At 30.6% G+C, this 20,605-nt stretch overlaps 3 protein-coding genes across 3 annotated transcripts; 2 read left to right on the top strand and 1 right to left on the bottom strand.

Moving 5' to 3' along the window:
* The first annotated feature begins 1,116 nt into the window (after positions 1-1,116).
* Positions 1,117-1,783, top strand: LOC105631267 (RING/U-box superfamily protein). Its single transcript, XM_012213335.3, has one exon. It carries the CDS (start codon positions 1,197-1,199, stop codon positions 1,722-1,724), a length of 528 nt encoding a protein of 175 aa, XP_012068725.1. The 5' UTR covers positions 1,117-1,196; the 3' UTR covers positions 1,725-1,783.
* Positions 1,784-4,278: 2,495 nt separating this feature from the next.
* Positions 4,279-5,464, bottom strand: LOC105631268 (putative carboxylesterase 17). The gene has a single exon (XM_012213336.4). It carries the CDS (start codon positions 5,383-5,385, stop codon positions 4,375-4,377), a length of 1,011 nt encoding a protein of 336 aa, XP_012068726.1. The 5' UTR covers positions 5,386-5,464; the 3' UTR covers positions 4,279-4,374.
* A 9,253-nt stretch (positions 5,465-14,717) lies between these two features.
* Positions 14,718-16,986, top strand: UMAMIT9 (nodulin MtN21 /EamA-like transporter family protein). Its single transcript, XM_012213337.4, has 7 exons — positions 14,718-15,029; positions 15,128-15,190; positions 15,274-15,390; positions 15,474-15,723; positions 15,825-15,986; positions 16,093-16,244; positions 16,544-16,986. The coding sequence occupies exons 1-7, from the start codon at positions 14,824-14,826 to the stop codon at positions 16,815-16,817; spliced, it is 1,224 nt and encodes a 407-aa protein (XP_012068727.1). The 5' UTR covers positions 14,718-14,823; the 3' UTR covers positions 16,818-16,986.
* Positions 16,987-20,605: the final 3,619 nt, after the last annotated feature.

Below are 20,605 nucleotides of genomic sequence, written 5' to 3'. Positions count from 1 at the left end.
CTAATTACAATATTTTACTAGTAAATGGCAGTTAATGGAAATGGATATTTCAGGAGACAAAAGTTGGTTCTGGTTATATCATGAATCGCACATGTAATCACTAATTAGTAAATTACATAATTTTAAATTGCTAATCTCATTGGAGGTTTACAGGTATCTTGTGTTTGAATTGTTACTAAAGTTAGCTGTGCTAGCCTATATATTACACATTATAGAAATTAACCTAGTGCACGAAGCATTACATATTTGTGGACCTGGGAGGCATGGCATATTTGTGGCATCTGGGAGGTTTGATGTATGCATTCTTTTCTTTCCTTTTATATACCTTCAAGTTACAATTAGAATAGAAATTTAAAACATAGATTTCCCTTTCTGAAGTTGACATTAGACAAAAGTGAATGATCTCCAGCACTAGCTTGTGAGTGCTGAATCAACTATAAGATATGAACCAATTTATAAATAAACACAGCATAGGCATTTGTGTACCAGGTCAGGCACCCAAATATAATATTGAATTTTTAATCTTTATTATCATGTTCCTTGTCAACAGGCTTGACAAACTCCAGGTATCTCATATAATCAATCTCTTCAGTAGGGCCATCTCCAATTTCTAAATATACTATTTGGTTTTTAATTATCAGGTATTTGAAATTCATTACCCAATTAATCTAGATTTGGCCGGACAAACCTACAAAAAGAATAAAACGCTCTTTTTTTTTTTAGAGTTTAAAGGAATTATTTTATGAGTGTTTAAAAAAAAGAAACTATGAATTCAGATTTCTATCGTCTTATCTCACTTTAAATAATTAAATATTTTTTAATTTCAAGAAAATGAGGCAGATTACCTCGAAATTACCCCCTGATGAACTCTGGATCAACCCAAAAAAAATTATCATGCACTAATCACAATAAAAATTATCAATCCAAGGGCTGAAAATGAATTTTCAATGAACCTCATAAATGCTTTCCCAACCTTTTTTTTTCATTTTTTAATTTCAAACCGTTGAACATTAACTCCAATACCCATTTGTCATTTAATTTTTTCCCGCGGACCCCGGTGGGCCTTGGCCCACTTATCATCAAAGATCACTCTCACTCACTTTTTCCTCCTCTTCATATTTCCTGCTCTCTCCGTTCTCTCTTATTCTGATATTCTCTTCTTTCAGTTTCATACCTTCTCCCCCTCCCTCTCTCACATGAGTACAGCTGATCCGCCGGTATCTGCCACAGGCGTCGGACTTGGTTATGGTATCGCCATCGCAGTTAGCATACTCGTTCTCATCTCCACCATAATGCTCGCTTCTTATGCTTGTGTAAGAGTTAAAGGCAGTTTACGTGATCGTAGTAACAATGGCGATAATGATGACGATACCGATCCTTATAGACATAACCGCCAATTCATGACCGGCGAGCCCATGCTGGTGATTGGACTTGATGGGCCTCAGATCGAATCATACCCGAAGATGGTGTTAGGCGAAAGTCGGCGACTTCCTAAACCCAATAACGGCCCATGTTCAATCTGCTTGTCTGATTACAAGCCCAAAGATACCCTACGGTGCATCCCAGCTTGCCATCACTGTTTCCATGCTGATTGTGTTGATGAATGGCTTAAGATGAGTGCCACGTGTCCTTTGTGTAGGAATTCTCCTACTCCTTCAGCGGTTTCTACGCCTATTGCTACTCCTCTATCAGAATTGGCACCGTTGTCCTTCCACCCCGGGTGATCTTTGTACCAATTGATTGTTCTTTCATTTTTAATTTTTTCTCCTTTTATTTTTTAAAAGCAATCTCTCTCTCTCTCTCTCTCTCTCTTCTTTTATTATTATTTTTTAGGAATGCAGAAATTTAGCTATGAAGTGAAAAGCAACAACTTATAAATTATAATATACACTAAAACAGCAACAAACATGATTCCTTAGGAGTGAAATAAATCTCATTTATGATAAATTTTTGAATAAATAATCGATTTGGCCTAGGGGTGAGAGAGCATTGATTACAGATCAAATCGAACCGATACAAATCGAATGAAATATATCAAATTTTTTTAGATACAATTATGTTAATCAAACCAAATTTAACTAGCATACTAAATCAGATTTTCGGTTCTATTTTAGTTATTTTAACTATTTTAAATAAATAGAATCGATTATATAAAATATCAAACTAAATTGTGTCAGTTCGGTTCGATAATTTGATTTTTTAAAATTATACTCTTCCTTAATTTAGCTCTTATTATTATTATTATTATTATTATTATTATTATTATTATTTTGATACCCAATTTGGTAGACATAGACATAGGTTTCCATTATTCTGTATTAAGTAGAACATAAAGATGATGGAGCCCTTTGCAGTTGGCATCACCAAACTTCAAATTAGTGGGTAGGTTTGTATTGCCTCTCATTGTCAAACTCCACAATAGCTTCACATTAAAGGATTTGCAGTTAGTTAGTTGGTTGGTGATTGCAAAATAAAGAAAAAATGAGACTGTTTTGATAAAGATGCACAAATAATTGCCTTAATGTATAAAAATTGAGAGCATTATCATATAATAATTACAATCTAATAAATTAAAATGTTTTTAAAATATAAATTAGTTGATAAAATCAAATAAAAATAAATTACTTTAATTTCATATTTAATTCCTCTTGTAAAGACCAGAATCTTTAAGGAAATTACCCAGAATGTTAACAAAAAGAAGAAAAAAAAAAAGTTGAATACACACTTTTCTTTCTTTCTTTTTCTTTTTAAGAGAAAAAACTTACAACTTTTTTTGGTGCATTGGAATTAAATTTTGATTCTCATGGAAGTCCACAAACCTTTTTTTCGAGGAAAACGCCAGCAAGCTTCCAAATCTATTACTGTTCTTCTTTCTTTTTCAAACTTCATGCTTGACCCATATGTAGGTTTCCTACTGGCTTTGTGTTCTTTTCTTATTTGTCACTCTCAGTCCACAGAAACTTGGACTAGGGTTCCTAATTTTCCTAGATGAGAGATATGGTAATTACTGTCATTTTTATCCAATTTCGTATTATTCATGTTCATCCAGGGCGGACTTTTTTTTTCTTTATTACTAAATATCTTGAAATTAGAATTACGTAATTATTTTTCTTTTTCCAGAAAGCACATTTACCGAATGGATTAAAAATTTTCTCTTCTCTTTCGCAACCGAAGAGAGTTAATACGATTATGCAATTTCTTTCTACATAAGATTCGAGTTATTTAGAGGATTCAGTTGCTGAAAATTAAAATTTCCCATATTTTCCCAATTCCCAATTCCCATATTTGCAGATCATAGATTCATACTTGACAAAAAGTTTTACAAGAAATTTTCAGAACCGCACGCTTGATATTGACTTGATTTGCAGTTGTTTTAAAAATTTCTGCCGACAGATTACTAATTATTTGCAGTGTGGGACATTATGATGGCTACCAAATTTCCTTTCTTGCATACGTCCATTTTTCTTGTTCATAATAAGTTTGTAAAAGCAGACAAACTCAAAATAACAAATGTAGAACACGTGAAGCTTGTCTGTTTCTTACGTATTTCCCTAACTAATGAAACCCCATTATTAGCAGCCTTCGGTGGATGATCATGATTCATATCCCACGAGGCTATAACAACTATGTGTTATATGGTAATTAAGCACTAATGAGAAATATAATATAATAATTTCTAGTATCCAAAATGAAATTATTGAACTGTGGATGCTTTTATCTCAAGAGAGCTGCCCATCTTTGAAAACAAATGTAAATTGCTTAAGCAAGGTTTAATAATATTAATCATCTCATTTTCCAAAAAAAATATATATATTAATCATCCTAATTATGGTATGATTCTCAAAAAAAAAAAAAAAAAAAAAATGGTATCAGTTTACTCCACTATGTAACCCGAATTCACCAATTTATAATTTCATCACACGTAAGGTGAAAAAAAGCTACTTTGTCTTTTTCTTTTTCTTATTAAAATTTTATTTTTCTACAGTTACGATATAAGTTTATTTTTAACTGATTTATTGTATGAAATAGAATCGTACAATAAATATAAATATTGCATAAATATATTAGATAAAATTTCCAATTAATACTCAGAACGATACAAAATAATTTGTCAATTTATATGAGACTCACCTCCATTGCCAATTCAATGTATGACTTGTATTGTTCTATGTTAGCTCCAACATCATTTTCACATTTCATCGAATCTTGACATATGCACATGTTTATAAACATGACTTTTCAAAAAGTCCAAAATTAATATGTAGACAAAGATAGAAATACGAGATTCAACACATACATCGATTATAATTCTTTTACAATGACATAACATACATTAATTAAGAAGACTGAAATTTTTGGAAAATACATTAATTGTTAATGCTTCTTGATGAATTCTATAATCCCTTTGATAAGGACACTAGTCTGGGTTGCTGTAAGTGGATCCATGTCTACAGCAATCTTGTTCAAGTAAAAACTGTGTCCCATTCCAGGGTTAATTAGCAACTCCACATCTTTCTTAGCCTTTTTCATTGCCTCATAGTACTCCATTTCAGTATCCCTTATCAAGTCCATCTCCGCCACACACAGCAGAAATGGCGGCAGTTTCAGGCCATCTAGCTTCGGCGCAGCTGCTCCCATTGGACACGTTATTGGATGATCTTTATTACATCCAATTGGCAATGCCAAACCCAAAAATTTATCCACCATATCTAATGTTAAAAAGGGTGATTCCGGTTGCTCCAGCTCCGATTTGCTCCTTTCCGACCGGACAAATCCTGGGTGGATCGGAATTGCTCCCGCGAGTCTTAACGGACTCAGATCCATGTGCCCAGCACGTGCAGCCACTTCATGCACAACATTTCCTCCGGAGCTATCTCCAATAAGGAAAACACGATTAAAATTTCCATGATTATTTAGCCATGACTCCTGCGACTTGCCGTTTGCCAAAGAACTTAGCCAGAGCAGAGCAGAGAACCCATCATCAATGGCGGCAGGTAAGCGGTGTTCAGGGGCAAGACGGAGGAAAACAGAGACGCAAATGGCTTTAGCTGACCTAGCAAGCCTAGTGTATATGTGATAATACATATACCAATCAGCTTGGCTAATGCAAAAACCACCGCCATGAAAGTGGAGGATTATTGGTAGCTTATTATCATTGCTTTCAAGATTGGTCTCCGGTAAATAAATTCTAACACGAAGACCAGAGTTTGAATTAACGGTCACGTCACGGACAGCGACTCCGTCTATGAATTGTTCATGGGCAGGAACTGGTTCAGCCATGAACTTGACCTGAGGAGGACCAGTCCATGTTCTGTCAACTGAGCCATCGTCATAGACTCTGAGCCAGCCTGAAACTTCTTCTACGATCTTTCTTTCATGAACCATGGTTATGAACTTGTGGTTATGTATAAACTGGTAGAGAGAAAGTAGAAGATAACGAGTTGTTTGTGTGAATTTTTTATTAGGGTTTCCACCCTATATATAGAGGTGAAGTGATGAGAATGAGAAACTCTAACACGGCAATTCATTTTTTCGTCAACAAGAACGGAAATTATTGTCTATTGATGACGTAGACGTAGGAGGTTCTTGTTTTTTATTATTATTATTATTTTTTTAAATTAGCAGCATAAATGTTTCTAGGAAATTCAGCACGTGCATTCAGTTCATTTAATTGGTAGCTTTTGGATTTAGATTTTGATGTAATGGCTTAAATTCATTTGTCAAATAATTCCACATAATTATTATTTTTCAAAAAATAATTTAAAATTTAAATTTACATGCACGCACGTATATAATAGGGTATTTTTCCTAAAAATAAAAAAAATAAAGTATTACTTTTTTCATTTCACTTTATAAATAAATAAGCGTTAACTTTCCATGTATCTGGGATATGTTTTCCATGGAAATTGTGGAATTAATGTTTTAAAAAAAGAAATTGAAAATAAATTTTAGAAAAAAAACATAGGAGGAGGCGGTCAGAGTCAAGAGTTTTCTTTTCCAGCGTGCAAATGAAGCCGGGGGTGGGAACCACAAGCCACTTCGATCAAATTGCATGGAAGCTGAAGCGAATGCATAGATAACATTTCCTTTTCTTTTATATATATATAAAAGGAGTCCAAGTCATCTCAGACCAGACAATCAGTTGTTCAAAGTTCAAACAGACAAATGTGAGAAGAAACTAACCAACAACGTGTCTTTGATTTCAAACTTATTTACTATTATTACTATCTATCTTTTATAATATTTATCAAATTTGACAAAATAATTTATTCTAAAATACTTATTACATATAGTTTCGAGAAGTAATAAATCTTTTTTTTTTATATTTACCATTTATGTATGATTAATAATTATTACTCAATCTAATGATTTTTTTAAAAAAATTAATATTAAATTAAGAGCAATATAATTAATTTACTCAATAATTTATCGTAACTTAGATAAATTTAATTATTTTCTTAAAAAACATAAAATTTCAAATGTGACAAGTTTTATGGAACAGAGACATTAGTCAAATAGATAGGACTTCAACCCAATTATCCTTAATTAAATGTGCCTAAACAGTAAGCCAGACTCATAAAATACAGCGTTTTAATTAAAGTCAAAATACTATTTTTATTATTTATTTTACCGTTTAGAGTTTGAAGAAACACATTATCAATCAAGTAATTACAGCAATATTTAAACTAATTAATTAATTGATTTAAAAAACATTTAAAATTTAGTTTACAATATTAACAAATAATAGTCAATGGATTGTTTATATATATGTATATATCACTGAAGCTTCTAATTAGTTAAGTATACATAATAAAAAAATTTTATTCAGACAAAGTCAATCTGTCTCATACATCAAATTGGAAATAGAGTATTATTCTCTAACAATCCATGTGAACTTATCTATCAATTGCTAACTAATATTCTATTATTAATCAATCTCACAAGAACATAACCAAAAATAATTTATAAACAAAATATTATTTTTTTTCTACTCTCAAGTGTGACTCAGCATGTGAATTCACATTTCTATTATTAACTAAATTAATTTGAAATAGCAGTTCGCAAATCTAGGACAATTTGGTCTAATGATCGATGTATATTACATTTTATGTTTGATTATAAAATCCAGTCGTGACTCGTGAAGTTAGTATTTTGTGAGGATTTTAACGTAATCGCTTTCTAGTCTGAAAGATATTAATTTTTCATTTAACCATTAAACAAAAACTAATAAAAAAAAAAAAAAAGGAAAGTAGTTGGCAAAACAACTATATATAAACTGCCCGTCGTTTATTAACTACCAAAACGAGGGATGGATAAGCAACCTCCTTACTGTGTCGTTCGTCTAATTTAATTAACAAATCCACAAAGTCCAAAGCCCAACAAACCTATTCAAGGCGCTTAAGTCTTAACTACAAGAAGTCCATAATAAATGGATTTAAAAACATCATCAAAGAAGGCCCACTGTGAATAAGCCCATAGACTGAAGAGGCCCAAAATATACTAAAGGATGCCCACTGCAAATAAAGGCATAAACTGACAAGGAAAACTTGGAAAATATGTTTGGACAGAGGGAAAATATGAAAGGAAAGAAAATAATTAAAGAAAATTATAAGAAAAAGATTTTTTTTTTTCAAAATTTTCGTTTCTTTTTTTCTTGTCTTTCCCGTCCAATATGAAAATATTAAAATACAGAAATATATTACTTCCCAGAATTTTCTCGCAAAACAAATGGACGAAAATGATAACACCATCATGATCCATGAACTCATCCATCATGATCCATTGCATTGCTATAACCTTTTTATGTATACAGGCTCCATGTGATGCAAGACGAATTTGAGTTTTATATCCATTTTTCTTCTACACAGACATTATCTGATGCACAACAGTTTCTAAGAGTTCCATTTAGAAAGCTAGTGAGCTGCCAGGTGAAGATTCATGTCGAACCTAACAAGTTAATAATTGGGAAGAAGTTTATAGGACACTTGAAGGATCAAAATATGAGTATTTCCTACACCACCCAGTTCATATTTCTTAGTTGTAATTATCTGGTTTCTTAATATATGCCCTGTACATTTCACAAATATGAAATTCTATACATATCTTGTCGTTTGATTGGTAGAGTAGAGACGGAAGGAGATATCATTTGAAATGGACTTGTCTGTCCCGTTAGATTTTCTCTGCAGAAGTTGGAGGGCAATTTGCATGCATAGAAACAAGTGGGATGAGTTGGCAACCTCTTTATGTTTCTTTACAAGAAGGCTTTTTTTCTCTATTTACTAGGGATAAAACACATGCTATTTATTTTCCTTGGGATAGATCTTTACATCAGAATTTCTTTTCTTATGTTATTTATGATGCTTTTCTTATTCACATAAATATTCTCCTTTTCAATCAACTTACACAAAATCCTACAACAGTCATCATCTACTGTTCTGTATATATTAGCAAAATAAGATAAAATAAAATAAAAAGGAAAAAAAAGAGAAGGAAGATCATTTTTTTTTTTGTTACAATTGAAGCAAATAAATCTTTTCTTTTTGCATTTCTGAAATTTCTGGGATATGAGAAATTGGGTTTTTGAAGAACTTCTAAATGATTGCAGTTTCTAAGTGAGGTACACCTAAGGTATTTGCACTTGAGAGTCGTGGGTTCCATGTGTGGATCCTTGCTAGTGATAATAATTTTATGAATTGACATATTTTTGCACTGTAGAACTAATCATTTACTTGAATCATACTTGGTAAGATAGCTTCTCTCTTTAGTATTCACCATGTTCCTGGGACCTTTTTCTTTTTCTTTTTTGAGATGGAGGTTAGTGGCACACACATTTTTTCAATATATAAATCATTCGAGCATGCGTTGTTGGATTGATCAAATTGGATCCTGTGGAATCTAATCTTTCTATATGTATGATTCTGATGAGACAATTATATGAACTTGTCTTGGCAAAGTTACCTCTTTTTTTTGGCTTTATATATATTTCCTCAGAGAGACTGACAGGATAAGATGCAAGTGCCGCAATGGAGGGCTACTGCTGGATGTCTTACAGTCAATTTGTGAGATTTTCACTATCTGACCTTTACCTATCAAGCTTTTGCATGTTTGTGGCTGAAGATTTTCTCTTTATCAAATCGATCCATTCGGTAACCTTTTTTTCAGATCAACAGGTTATTTGTCTTCGCTACTGCTACTTTTTTGTTACTTTTTGCCTAATGCCTGTTCAAGAAAAGAAAAAGGTCAAACTGTTATTATGCTATCAAGTTCAAGAAAACCGAAATGGTAATCTCGCATGCTTAATGTTTGATGTTTATCTAACCAGACACTTTTTCAAGAATCAAAATGGTATATTTCATGTCTCTATCCATGTTTTTCTTTTGTATGTTGCTTCTATTATTTTCTGATATTAATGAAGGTCACCAATGGCTTTTAGTGAATATCGAAGCCTATCCAGAATGTAAGATAAGAAACTCAGTGATCTTCTGCAACAAAATACAAAAGAAATGCATATTTTTTTTAAGTTATAAGTAACTTAAGCCTATGGATATACTGTTGTAAGTGAGTGATTCCTGATTTGGATACTCAGAATCTTATTATCCAATGGTGAAAGAAGAAGAAGAAATGCTTTCTTGCACTCAGCCTCTTGTCCTTACACCAATAATATAATTCCTTCATGTCTTAATGTACATCCCACTAAAATGGACTGATTCTTGGAATCTTTAATATTGGTATTAATTTATAATTCTAAAAATAATATCAATAAAAGTGATTGGTTAAAATTTGTTTAATTCACTGTAAAAAAAAAAAAAAAAAGTTAAAGAAGGAATAATCATTGGAGAGGCAAAAAGATTGTCTTTATCTCAAAGTTGTGTGATTAATGGAAGAGGATCAACTCCACTAATTAACATTAATTACAAAATTTAAAATTACTTAAAAAAAATAATATTGGGTTCCTCATATGCAAGATAATGATGTTTAATTATAATATAAATAAATTATTAATCATATGTTTAATTATATTTATTTATATATTTATGTATTCCTCTTCACAACAGAATGAGAGAGACAATGTTTCATTAATGAAATTTTATTTTACAAATTTAAATTCCAAGTGCTTGTAATTTTCACTCATGGATCAGCCATGTGTTGGATCAACTATTGGCTTTTGGGTTTGGATTAGGCAGGAAAGACTAATAATTATGGATTATTGTCTAATTAAATAATTAACGAACTTGATTAATTTGCAATTACTACTACTACTTGATTAATTAGTAATTAATTTACAGAATGAGTTCTTAATTTCTGATTTACGTAACTTAGACTATAGCTAATGATTCCCAATTAGAGGTTTACATATTGCATGGGAGTTTTAAGAGGATAGAATGAAAAGTTAGTAAAGGTGAAAGGATATGGATAGGTTTGTTCAGTTTAGGTCAAATTTTTTAATCGAACTAAATTAATTAAATTTATATTTAATCAAATCGCGTTTGTTCAAATTCATTTTCATCGTGCAATATTTCCTCGTCCACCTCCTGCGGTGCGACTTCCTGTACGCGGCTATTAGAAGACCGTCTATTAGTTTAATGATTCATTAATTAATTAATTAATTAAAAAAGTTGTATTTTTTTTAAAAAAAAATTGGATTATTACATAATTGGTCCCTTATGATCATGATGATTAATAATTTAGACCAACGACCATACTGTTAAGACATCAAAAGCACCAACTTTACTACAACACAATATACAAAGAGTATAGAATATTAAAATGCACGGTTTTGGAAGCTCTCGATGCTCTTTAATTTATGAAAAGGCAAAATCTTTTTTTTTTCTTTTTTCTTATTAGTCATCTAATTGGAGAAATTTAGGTTTTTTTGACATTATAGTATCAAGATTCATATGTATGAAGATAAACAAAATTGAATCTTTGACTAAACTTTTAGAAAGAAGTGGATGACTTTTTGCAAGAATTCGATAATAGAAGGCTTATTTATTTATTTATTTAGTCAAGAAAATATTTTCATATATAAGCCAAAAAGAATTAATGTGTTATGTGTGTGCTTTGCTTTGCTTAAAGGAATGTCACCTAAGGGCATTATAGGTTTAAGGAGTGGTTGAAAATATATATAGGAAATAAAAGTTTCTTTAGTTCATTTGGATTTATGGAAGGCAACAAAACCTTTTGTATATATATGTCGGTTCATTCAATTTGGGTATTGGGTTGGAAAGGCTACCTTATAACTAGGATCGATAGAAACAGCGATAATTAATTAGGTTGTAATAGCTTTTTAAGTATCTTTTAGCGTTTTGACACGCTACTTTTTATATTTTTCGGTAATATAATGTTTAATCTGCTTTTATAGGTTAAGTACCGTTTCATGAAAAGCTGCTTAAACAATTTTAACTACTAAAATAACTAATTTTGCTGAGCAAACTCTTAAACTAATTAATTCTCATTAGTGGAAAGAATGAAATGAGTTCGGCTAATGGAAGCTCTTATTCATGCATTTGTTAATTAATTATAAATTATATATTATCAAGTTCATGCAAGTTATTTATATTAATTTATGATATTTTAAAATTAATTTAGAATCGATCGAATCAAATTTCTAAATTGAGTTTATTTAAGTTTTAGAACTAATATAAAATATGAAATGATGAATAATTAATAATTAATAATAATATAATAATAAATAGAAGTTATTTTTAATAATCATAATCAAATAATATCCATTGACCAAACTAGCTAGAAAATTATTATTATTTGATTAAAATTTCTAATTCAAGAAGATGAGCTACAAGTTAGATAGCTATATAGACAATCCACTTGAATAAATAACAAAAAGAACACTAAATGATTTGAATTTCTATGAGCTATGAACAAGAAACCTAACCTCCATTAGAACAAAAAAGAGAAATTAAAGAAAAGAACAGAAATAAATTAAGGAAAAGAAAATAAGAAATGGGGTTAAAAAAAAGAAAAAAGAAAAAATAGTGGAAAGAAAAAGAAGAATAGCTTTGTTTTCGAAAACTGCCTCAGAAGTTCCAACAGCTATAGCAAGTGGGACAAATTGTTTCTCCCCACTAATCCCTACATCAATTTGCAGCACAACACCACTTCAGTCCTTTCATTTCGGACAAGACGCCCCAATTATTAAGGTCATATGTCCCAATTATTTCTCTCTCACCTCTTATAATTGTCCTATGTACTATGCATATATATGCTCCCAAGCCCTAACTTTTCTCCCCTCAAAATTATTTAAAATTTCAATTTAATTTTTTTAAAACTATTTTTGAAAATCCTAAATTAAAATTTTTTTTGAATATCACTCAAAACATAGATTAATTTCATCCATATAAACAAGTGAAAATATCCTCCGATGCGAATCGAAAAAGCAAAATTTAAATGTAATTTAATGCCGTATATTATAAATTAATTTAATTTTAAACATACACAATACATATTTAAGTAACTAAAATTATATTCTTTCAATTAATACTACGTAACGGGAAGTAGATAAATATTTTCTTGGAATTAATTAAATTTTTTAAACTATAAATTAATTATATGTGGATACAAAAAATACAAATATTATGATATTCTGAACTTAAATGATAATAATGTAACGTGCGCAGAAAATTATTTCTCCTTTCTCCCCTCATGAAATGAATAGACACATCATGTTTTTGCTCTCCCCATTTTGTCTGGTGATTGCTCTATTCCATTCCACCCATTTCTCAAGTCCCTCTCATTTAATTTTTATGTAATTAGTTACACACAATTTCCTTTTATAATTATTTTTTTTATGAACATACGTTAGTGGACCCAAAATTACACGTTATTAACATAATTTTTTTTTTGTTGTATTAAAAATGAATATATATTAAATCAACTTCATATAAATAGATTTGAGTTCAGTTTGTTAAGGTTATCGAATAAAGTTATTTGAGTCGTATAAGTAAAAATAAATATAAAGCCGACGCTCTTCTTTGAAGGAACGGTGAATGTGAAATGGGAAATCCATTAGTTGGTGGAATTTTGGGAATCAATTTAGAAGAGATGACTGAGGATGATTAGACTACCATTTTCATATTTTGTGGATGGTGCTCCCCCCCCCCCCCCCCTTTTTTTTTTTTTTTTTTGCTTTTGTTCAAGTTTCATGTGGGAGTTATACTCCTTTACCTATGCACACTAACTCCTGTTTGAGTGTTTTCGTCATCCTATATATATGGCCACAAATATATATTTCTGTGATCAACAATATCTTATGATAAGATCACTTTACATTTCCCATCTTCCTTCAAGTGGACAAAAATCTTTGGTTTATTATCATTTCGGTGACGAGAGAGCTAAGTTATTAATCAACTTTCGGTGTTGTCAGTGCATTTTGTAAGGATCGAATTCAAAAACTCTTTCTATATGCTCAGCCTGCGTTGCCAACTAAGTCACAGCCCATACGTGTTATTAATCAATTTCTACTTCAACATATCTTTCTTTAAAATTTTACAACCTAAAATTTATATGGTTAGGTTTATATGCTAAAGAAAATGGAATCTAAGCTAAGCCTCCATTTATAGACTTCTTCTTGGAAACTAATTTGCTAAAAGAAAATTGAATCCTCTAAATATTCCAACGCACTTGGACATTCCCACGTTGTGATTAGAAATTAACAAAGGAAAAGAGAGGCCGGCCGAATATATGCATTCAATTATTCTTATTCATTAGAATCTAATTTTATAAATATAATTAAAATTAACTCAAACCTAACTCAATAGTATTTTCTTTTCGATGTCTTTTAATTTTAATTTTATTCTTTAAAATGATATAAATAATTCTTTTAATTTGTTAATAGATTAACGAACTCGATTAGTTATACACTTTTATATTTAATCTATACGAGTATTTATAATATTTTTAAAAAATTCAATATTCTGTATTTTTTTTATTGATTTGCATATGTAAGATTCGTCATGACAGCATATGATGTCTTAAAAAGGATTTAGGGAACCAATGTCTTGGGTAGATATTTATGTACGCAAGCAAACTTCCTATACGCACAGTTTTGGTTGAAGTTTGTGTCCCACGATGCACCGTATATATGAATATTATGATGTGATCACAATAAGGGAAAAAGATATGGAAATTGAAAATCAAATTACTATTATGGATCCATGTGAAGTGAATAATCAGATTCTTAACGATGATGAGTATGAATTTTTTGATGAAATGAATCTTTTCATGGTGTACTAAGAATCTCAACAGATCAGACGGTTGTAGTTAATTTGCAGAAAAATGTATGACTACGTCATGGGAATTATTTAATTTGCATGGGTGCGAATTTCGAATGTGGCCTACATACCAACATTTCCATTTCTCTTCTGACTTCTCTTCCCTTATTATTATTCATTTTGTTTTAAAAAAATAAAAATAAATCAAGTTATCAAATTATTTTCCATCTTTCAATAACATATCACTACAAGCTTGCATCACTGTCCGTCTGTGAAATGTGACTCAGATACTCACTACTACTCTATGCTACGTGTACCCCACCCTTCTCTCTTTCTCTCTTATGTTCTACTGCCAAAATGGATAATTGGCATTCTCTTTTTGTTTTTTTTTTTTTTGTTTTTTTTTTTAAAGAGAGAAATAGTACAGTTCTTGCATTATTCCCATGCCAATTGTACAGTTCCTCCAAGAGCAATATAAATAGCAGAAGGGCAACAGGTTTTTCCCTAGGAAGGAACACACAAAAACCTTTCGCTTGGGTATTCTTCCTCTCTATTAATATAGTCTTTTCTTCTGCTCATTTCTTTCTTCAAGAAAATGAAGAGCCAATTGGGAAGTTGCCTCAAGTTTCTTGAAACTTCAAAACCCTATTTTGCCATGATTTCTTTACAATTTGGCTACGCAGGAATGAACATTATTACTAAAGTTTCTCTTAATCGTGGCATGAGCCACTACGTTCTTGTGGTTTATCGCCATGCAATTGCCACCGCAGTCATTGCTCCTTTCGCTTTCATTTTCGAGAGGTTAACCTAAGTTCTAACTCAAGCACAAACTTCCAAGATTTTTAATATTGTTTCATATATAAATATACTTATGTGTTTTCTTTTCTCCAACATTCCAGGAGAGCACAACCAAGAATTACCTTCCCTATCTTCTTGCAATTATTTGTCCTCGGTCTTCTTGGGTTAGTTCTTGCATCTTAAACATTTCTCAGTCGTAAATTGTTTAATTAATACCTACATAAAATTAATTCTTTTAAAATTACAGACCTGTGATAGACCAAAACTTCTACTACGCTGGGCTGAAATTTACATCACCAACTTTCTCCTGTGCAATGAGCAACATGCTTCCTGCCATGACATTTGTTATGGCAGTAATATTCAGGTAGTTAATTATAATTATCCAATTAAGCACATTGTTAATAGTTTCATTTTGTGGGTATATATACTTATAAGTATTATTAACAGGATGGAGAAACTGGACTTGAAGAAAGTAAGGTGCCAAGCAAAGCTAATAGGGACAGCGGTGACAGTAGCAGGAGCTATGTTGATGACTTTATACAAAGGTCCAATTATAGAAATGGTTTGGTCAAAACATGCTCATTCTGGTAAATCCGATACAACAGAAACTACTGGAACTAACGATAAGGACTGGTTTAAGGGTTCTATTCTTCTGATCATCGCGACTCTTGCATGGGCTTCCTTGTTTGTTTTACAAGTAATTAACTACCTAATTAATTTTCTCTATATTACTATTATTTTCTTTAACAAAATAATAATATATGTGCTAATTTTTTGCATGTGATATGATAAATACAGACCAAAGCATTGAAGACGTACAAGAATCACCAGCTTTCTCTAACATCACTTGTGTGCTTTATTGGAACCATTCAAGCTATAGCTGTTACCTTTGTAATGGAACACAAGGCATCTGTTTGGAGAATTGGCTGGGACATGAACCTTCTTGCTGCCGCCTATGCTGTAAGTAAATATATTTTCTTGAATCTCTATTCCTTTTTCCTGGGTTTCTGTGGTTTTGTCTGCCTTTTGTGAGTGACTAAGAAGTTTTTGTTTTTCCTATGAACAGGGGATTGTGACATCAAGCATTTCTTACTATGTCCAAGGATTAGTGATAAAGAAAAAGGGTCCAGTTTTTGCTACTGCTTTTAGCCCTTTGATGATGATCATTGTAGCCATCATGGGTTCTTTTATCTTGGCAGAACAGATCTTTCTTGGAAGGTAATTTATTTTAATTTCCAATTTTCTATTAATTATTCACATCACATGCAATATTCCCTCAGTATAGTATCCTCTAATATAGCATCCTTATCTATGTTATAGCATATGATCACTTTTTCCTCATTAGTCTCAATAGAATCTTACAACAAGTGCAAATTCTACGTATCCATAAACATAAAAGAAATTTATTTGGTCATGAATATTGCAAATTATGAATCTCATTTCAGGATTTGTGACAATCACTGCGCATGAATGTTTTTCTATGAATCGAACCTGAGTTATTATTTGTGATTTTGCAGTATTGTTGGTTCAGTACTGATAGTTATAGGGCTTTACTCAGTACTATGGGGAAAGCATAAGGAGAAGATGGAGTCAGTTTCAGACGAAGATATACCTGATCCTGTAAAGGGTGTTCAAGGAAATGGTAATTCAATTGAAGACATTGAAGCTAATGAAATTGATTTACAAAAAGCAGAAGCTAACAAGAACAATAACTTCTCTTCAATGGCCATTAACATCCCTATGCCTATGACCATGCAAGAGCTTAAAGCAAGTCAAGAACCAAAAGCTTAATCAAAGAATAGGCTTTTTTTTTTTTTTTTTTTTTTGGTCTTTTTTATCACCCATTTTGTTATTATCATATGGGGCTTTTCAGTGTTTTCTTTTTTTCCTCTTCTTAATTAAGTTTTGTACCCTCTTTTTTATGTGTTATATGATAGTTAAGATTGTGTATTCTAATTTATGATGATCTAAGATAATTAATAGTACTCAATATTTAGCCATAATGAAATGCACACGTGGCAGAATCTGCTGACATCTGATGCAGATTCCACTAATTTAAGGATTCTAATATTTAGCCATAGTTGAATCCTTCTTGGATAGCTAATATTGTTCTCAGAATCTTAAAATGGCAGCTTGTGTAGTGTCATGATACTAATTTTTGCACCTGATGCTTCCTTACAAAAATTCCAAAAGCAACCAATAAGAAGGCACGTCGATTATATATAGCTTTAGGAACCTATGTCTTATTATCTCACTTTTTTCCCTTATATCTTTTTTTTTTTTTTTTTTTTTTCATTTTCTTCAATTTCTCAGCAATATAAAAATGGGATATTAGCGATACAATAAGAACTGCTCATTCTTATGGTTGCTGACAAGTAAATCAAATATATATATATCACTGATTCTTATTCTTGAGTTAGAATAAAGGGTTCTTGAGAAAAGTACATCTGATAGACATGAATATGAACTATATATATATATATGGTTGCTTATATATTCTACGAGATTTTATGCTTTGCAGTTTGCGCGACTTATTATACTTTATAATATTAATTTTTATTAGTTTAAATTCTATATATATATATATATATATATATATATATATATATAAAATTTTTATTATTCAAATAATATAGTAAAAGTTGAATAATTACTAAAAATATTTAAAATGTTAAAATTTCAGTACAGTTAAATAATTTTACTCATTTATAACGGATAAATATTATTTTAACATTGGATTGGAAGAGGAGGATTACCATAGAGCTTTTTTTTCTTTTTATCAATTAAAAGGATGTCATATCTAAAACATATAGAAGATTAGTACAAATTGAAATATCAATTTGTAACAATAAATTTATATATTTACAAGCTAATTACTAAATGTAAAATAATTCTGAAAGTGACAACATACCCTATCCAAAACATGTTCATCTTCCTTTTCTTTTTATAATATACATTATTCAATCCGTTACTGTTAATTCTGATTAATCGTTGAAAGAGTTCTAGTATTTTCACTTCTGATATTTCCGCCCATTGGATCATCAAAAAAAAAAATATATTATCTTGATTTTCTATACATAAATATATGCAACGGAATATATACATATACACACACACACACGAGGGAATAAAACGTTGGTTTAGAGTTGCAGCAAGGATGTTTTCAGAACATAAGATTCGTTTATTTTTTTCTAATGACTTTCATAATGTTATAAACGCGTACAGATGTATAGATTCTCGTGTAAGTTATTTTAATCCATGTCATTAATTAATTGTAATAAGCATCTACTTAATCTTTTTATTTAAAATAAAAAACCTATAACCAATCATGTATGGAAGGTCTTAAATTTGGATCTTGTAGACTAAAAAAATTTTCCCTAATTTGCAGGAATTTTCATCGATTTGACGTGTAGCCTACTGTTATTTCAGCTCATTGAACCCCTCGATAAATAATAATAATAATAATAATAATAAAGCTAGGCTATACAATGGTGAAGCCATATCGAAGAAAAGAGGGCAATTGCCTAGCATAGTAGAAAAGAGACAAATTGCACATTTTCTTTAGCTATATAGATTGTCATATCACATAAGAGCTGAGAAGAATCAGAACATCTCTAAATAGTAGTTTTCATAGAAGATATATGTTTGGATCGATCTGAGTTCTTATCTGCAATTCATACACACACATATATATACACATCAACACAAATTTGTCCAATGAAAACACATGTATGACGTATCACATAGAATATTATAATTCTTGTGTCTAATAAATCAAATGCATATAATAAAAGAAAAGAGAAGTATGATCTTTACTACTCTTTTGTGCACTTTGATTCAATATTCCTATAAGTAATGTCAGGTAAATAGACAGAACCAAACCAATGGATTCTGGGCTGCATACACATCAATTTATTATAAGTCAACTTGTGATTATATTCTTTGTTTCTGTACAAATCACCATGCAACTTCATTCATTCTTCCAGACAGAATCTCATTTCTTTCTTAATATTAGTTTATGAATCAACAGAAAAAAATCAATAAGAGGGTTCAAATCATTGGTACCACAAGGGATTTATTTTCTAGGAAATCAGAAGATAGTGGGAATGCCACAAACTGCTCCTAAAGATCATAGGGAACTTTCTCAGAAGATTATATACAACAACTGATAATTACAATAACAACTAACAGTTAATACTATCGAACATACTGTAACTGTTCTTAATAGCATTGAATCAGATGAGTTCAAGATGTTTTAATTTTATATGATTATATTTAAATAAAAAATTTATGATTTTAATAATGAGTATACCTTTTATATCAAATAATTAACATTCTTTTAAGTATATATAAAATGGCAATGTATCTGAAATAAGAAAAGTATATGAGCAAAGAATCAGGAATATCTTTCATGAGGGCCAAATAGGAAACACCATGACTAATAGTGGTGGTCATTTTCATCAAATAGAAAAAACCATGTCAATGAGGATAATGTAGAACATATATATACAAAAAATTGCACCAGAAATCACTTGATTTGTATGCTGCTGGTAACTGTATATATATGAATATAAAAACATTATGGGACAACGATTCTCCACATATATAATTAGCACTCAGTAGAGACAACAGACTTTGCAAAATCTACGTTTAGAGCATTCTCATTAAATTATTGTTTTGATTCTTTTGTGGGGGTACTGATCATCATCACTTCTCTATATGTAATACACTACACAGCTGTTTTGTGTTTCTTATATATATGGATAATTGCATTTTTTAATTATATTTGCACTGCTATTTTCTTTAAATTTTGTGCTCACACGTGACACTAATTAAGAGTGCATTTCTTTGATTATCTAAATGTTTCTTTGTTAGTTGGCATCTCTCATCAACTTTGTTTTTTACCCTCATTCTTCCACTAGAATATTTATTTTTAAATCAATTATGGAATCTGATGTTTCTCTAAATTAATAAGATCTAAAGAGAAGTGAATCTCTTTCTTATATTATTTTAAATTAATTGTCTTTACAAAGACAAAACAAAGCTAATCTAAAAAGGAACCCAATAATCTTCACAAAATCAAATAAATAAAAAATATCCCTTTTTCATATAAATGAAAAGATATATTCATATCCCCTACAGCATAATATCACTAATGAATTAACATTAGAAATATAAATTTAATAATTATTCTGGTACCATCTCAACAATACTTGTATATATTAATTGCTGAAATGCAAAGGACTCTCAAACTAGAGATTCAATGATATGAGAAAAGGGCAAAAGGCAAAGGAGGTTCCATCGAGACAATAACGTTCTCACTACTTTATTGATTTGCTTAATTGGATTGCTTTTTATGTTGGATTACCAATGATATGCTTTTGACACTTAATATTAATTATGAGAATTATTAGGAATTAATAAAAGTGGCGAATGGTGGATTGAGGTCGTGAATCTAACCAACCACACTAACCCCAAACACTATTTTTCTTAATCTCACAATCAGAAATCAAAAACTCGCGGTGATAATAACTTGTTCATCTTTTGCTTTAAAACTTAATTGCGACATCTAATCTCGT

This window comes from Jatropha curcas, chromosome 1 (genome assembly GCF_041381405.1).
Source record: "Jatropha curcas cultivar XTBG-Jc1 chromosome 1, XTBG_Jcur_1.0, whole genome shotgun sequence".
Classification (NCBI taxonomy): domain Eukaryota; kingdom Viridiplantae; phylum Streptophyta; class Magnoliopsida; order Malpighiales; family Euphorbiaceae; genus Jatropha; species Jatropha curcas.
The sequence above is the reverse complement of the archived record's forward strand: the minus strand, read 5'-3'. Positions and strand labels throughout refer to the sequence as shown.

What these genes read in the sequence shown, in the direction of transcription:
- LOC105631268 (XM_012213336.4), bottom strand. Translation starts at nt 5,385, where the DNA reads ATGGTTCATGAAAGAAAGATCGTAGAAGAAGTTTCAGGCTGGCTCAGA.
- LOC105631267 (XM_012213335.3), top strand. Translation starts at nt 1,197, where the DNA reads ATGAGTACAGCTGATCCGCCGGTATCTGCCACAGGCGTCGGACTTGGT.
- UMAMIT9 (XM_012213337.4), top strand. Translation starts at nt 14,824, where the DNA reads ATGAAGAGCCAATTGGGAAGTTGCCTCAAGTTTCTTGAAACTTCAAAA. An exon ending in GTTATGGCAGTAATATTCAG is followed by an intron (nt 15,391 to 15,473) that starts GTAGTTAATTAT and finishes TATTATTAACAG; the next exon opens with GATGGAGAAACTGGACTTGA. An exon ending in CTTCCTTGTTTGTTTTACAA is followed by an intron (nt 15,724 to 15,824) that starts GTAATTAACTAC and finishes TGATAAATACAG; the next exon opens with ACCAAAGCATTGAAGACGTA.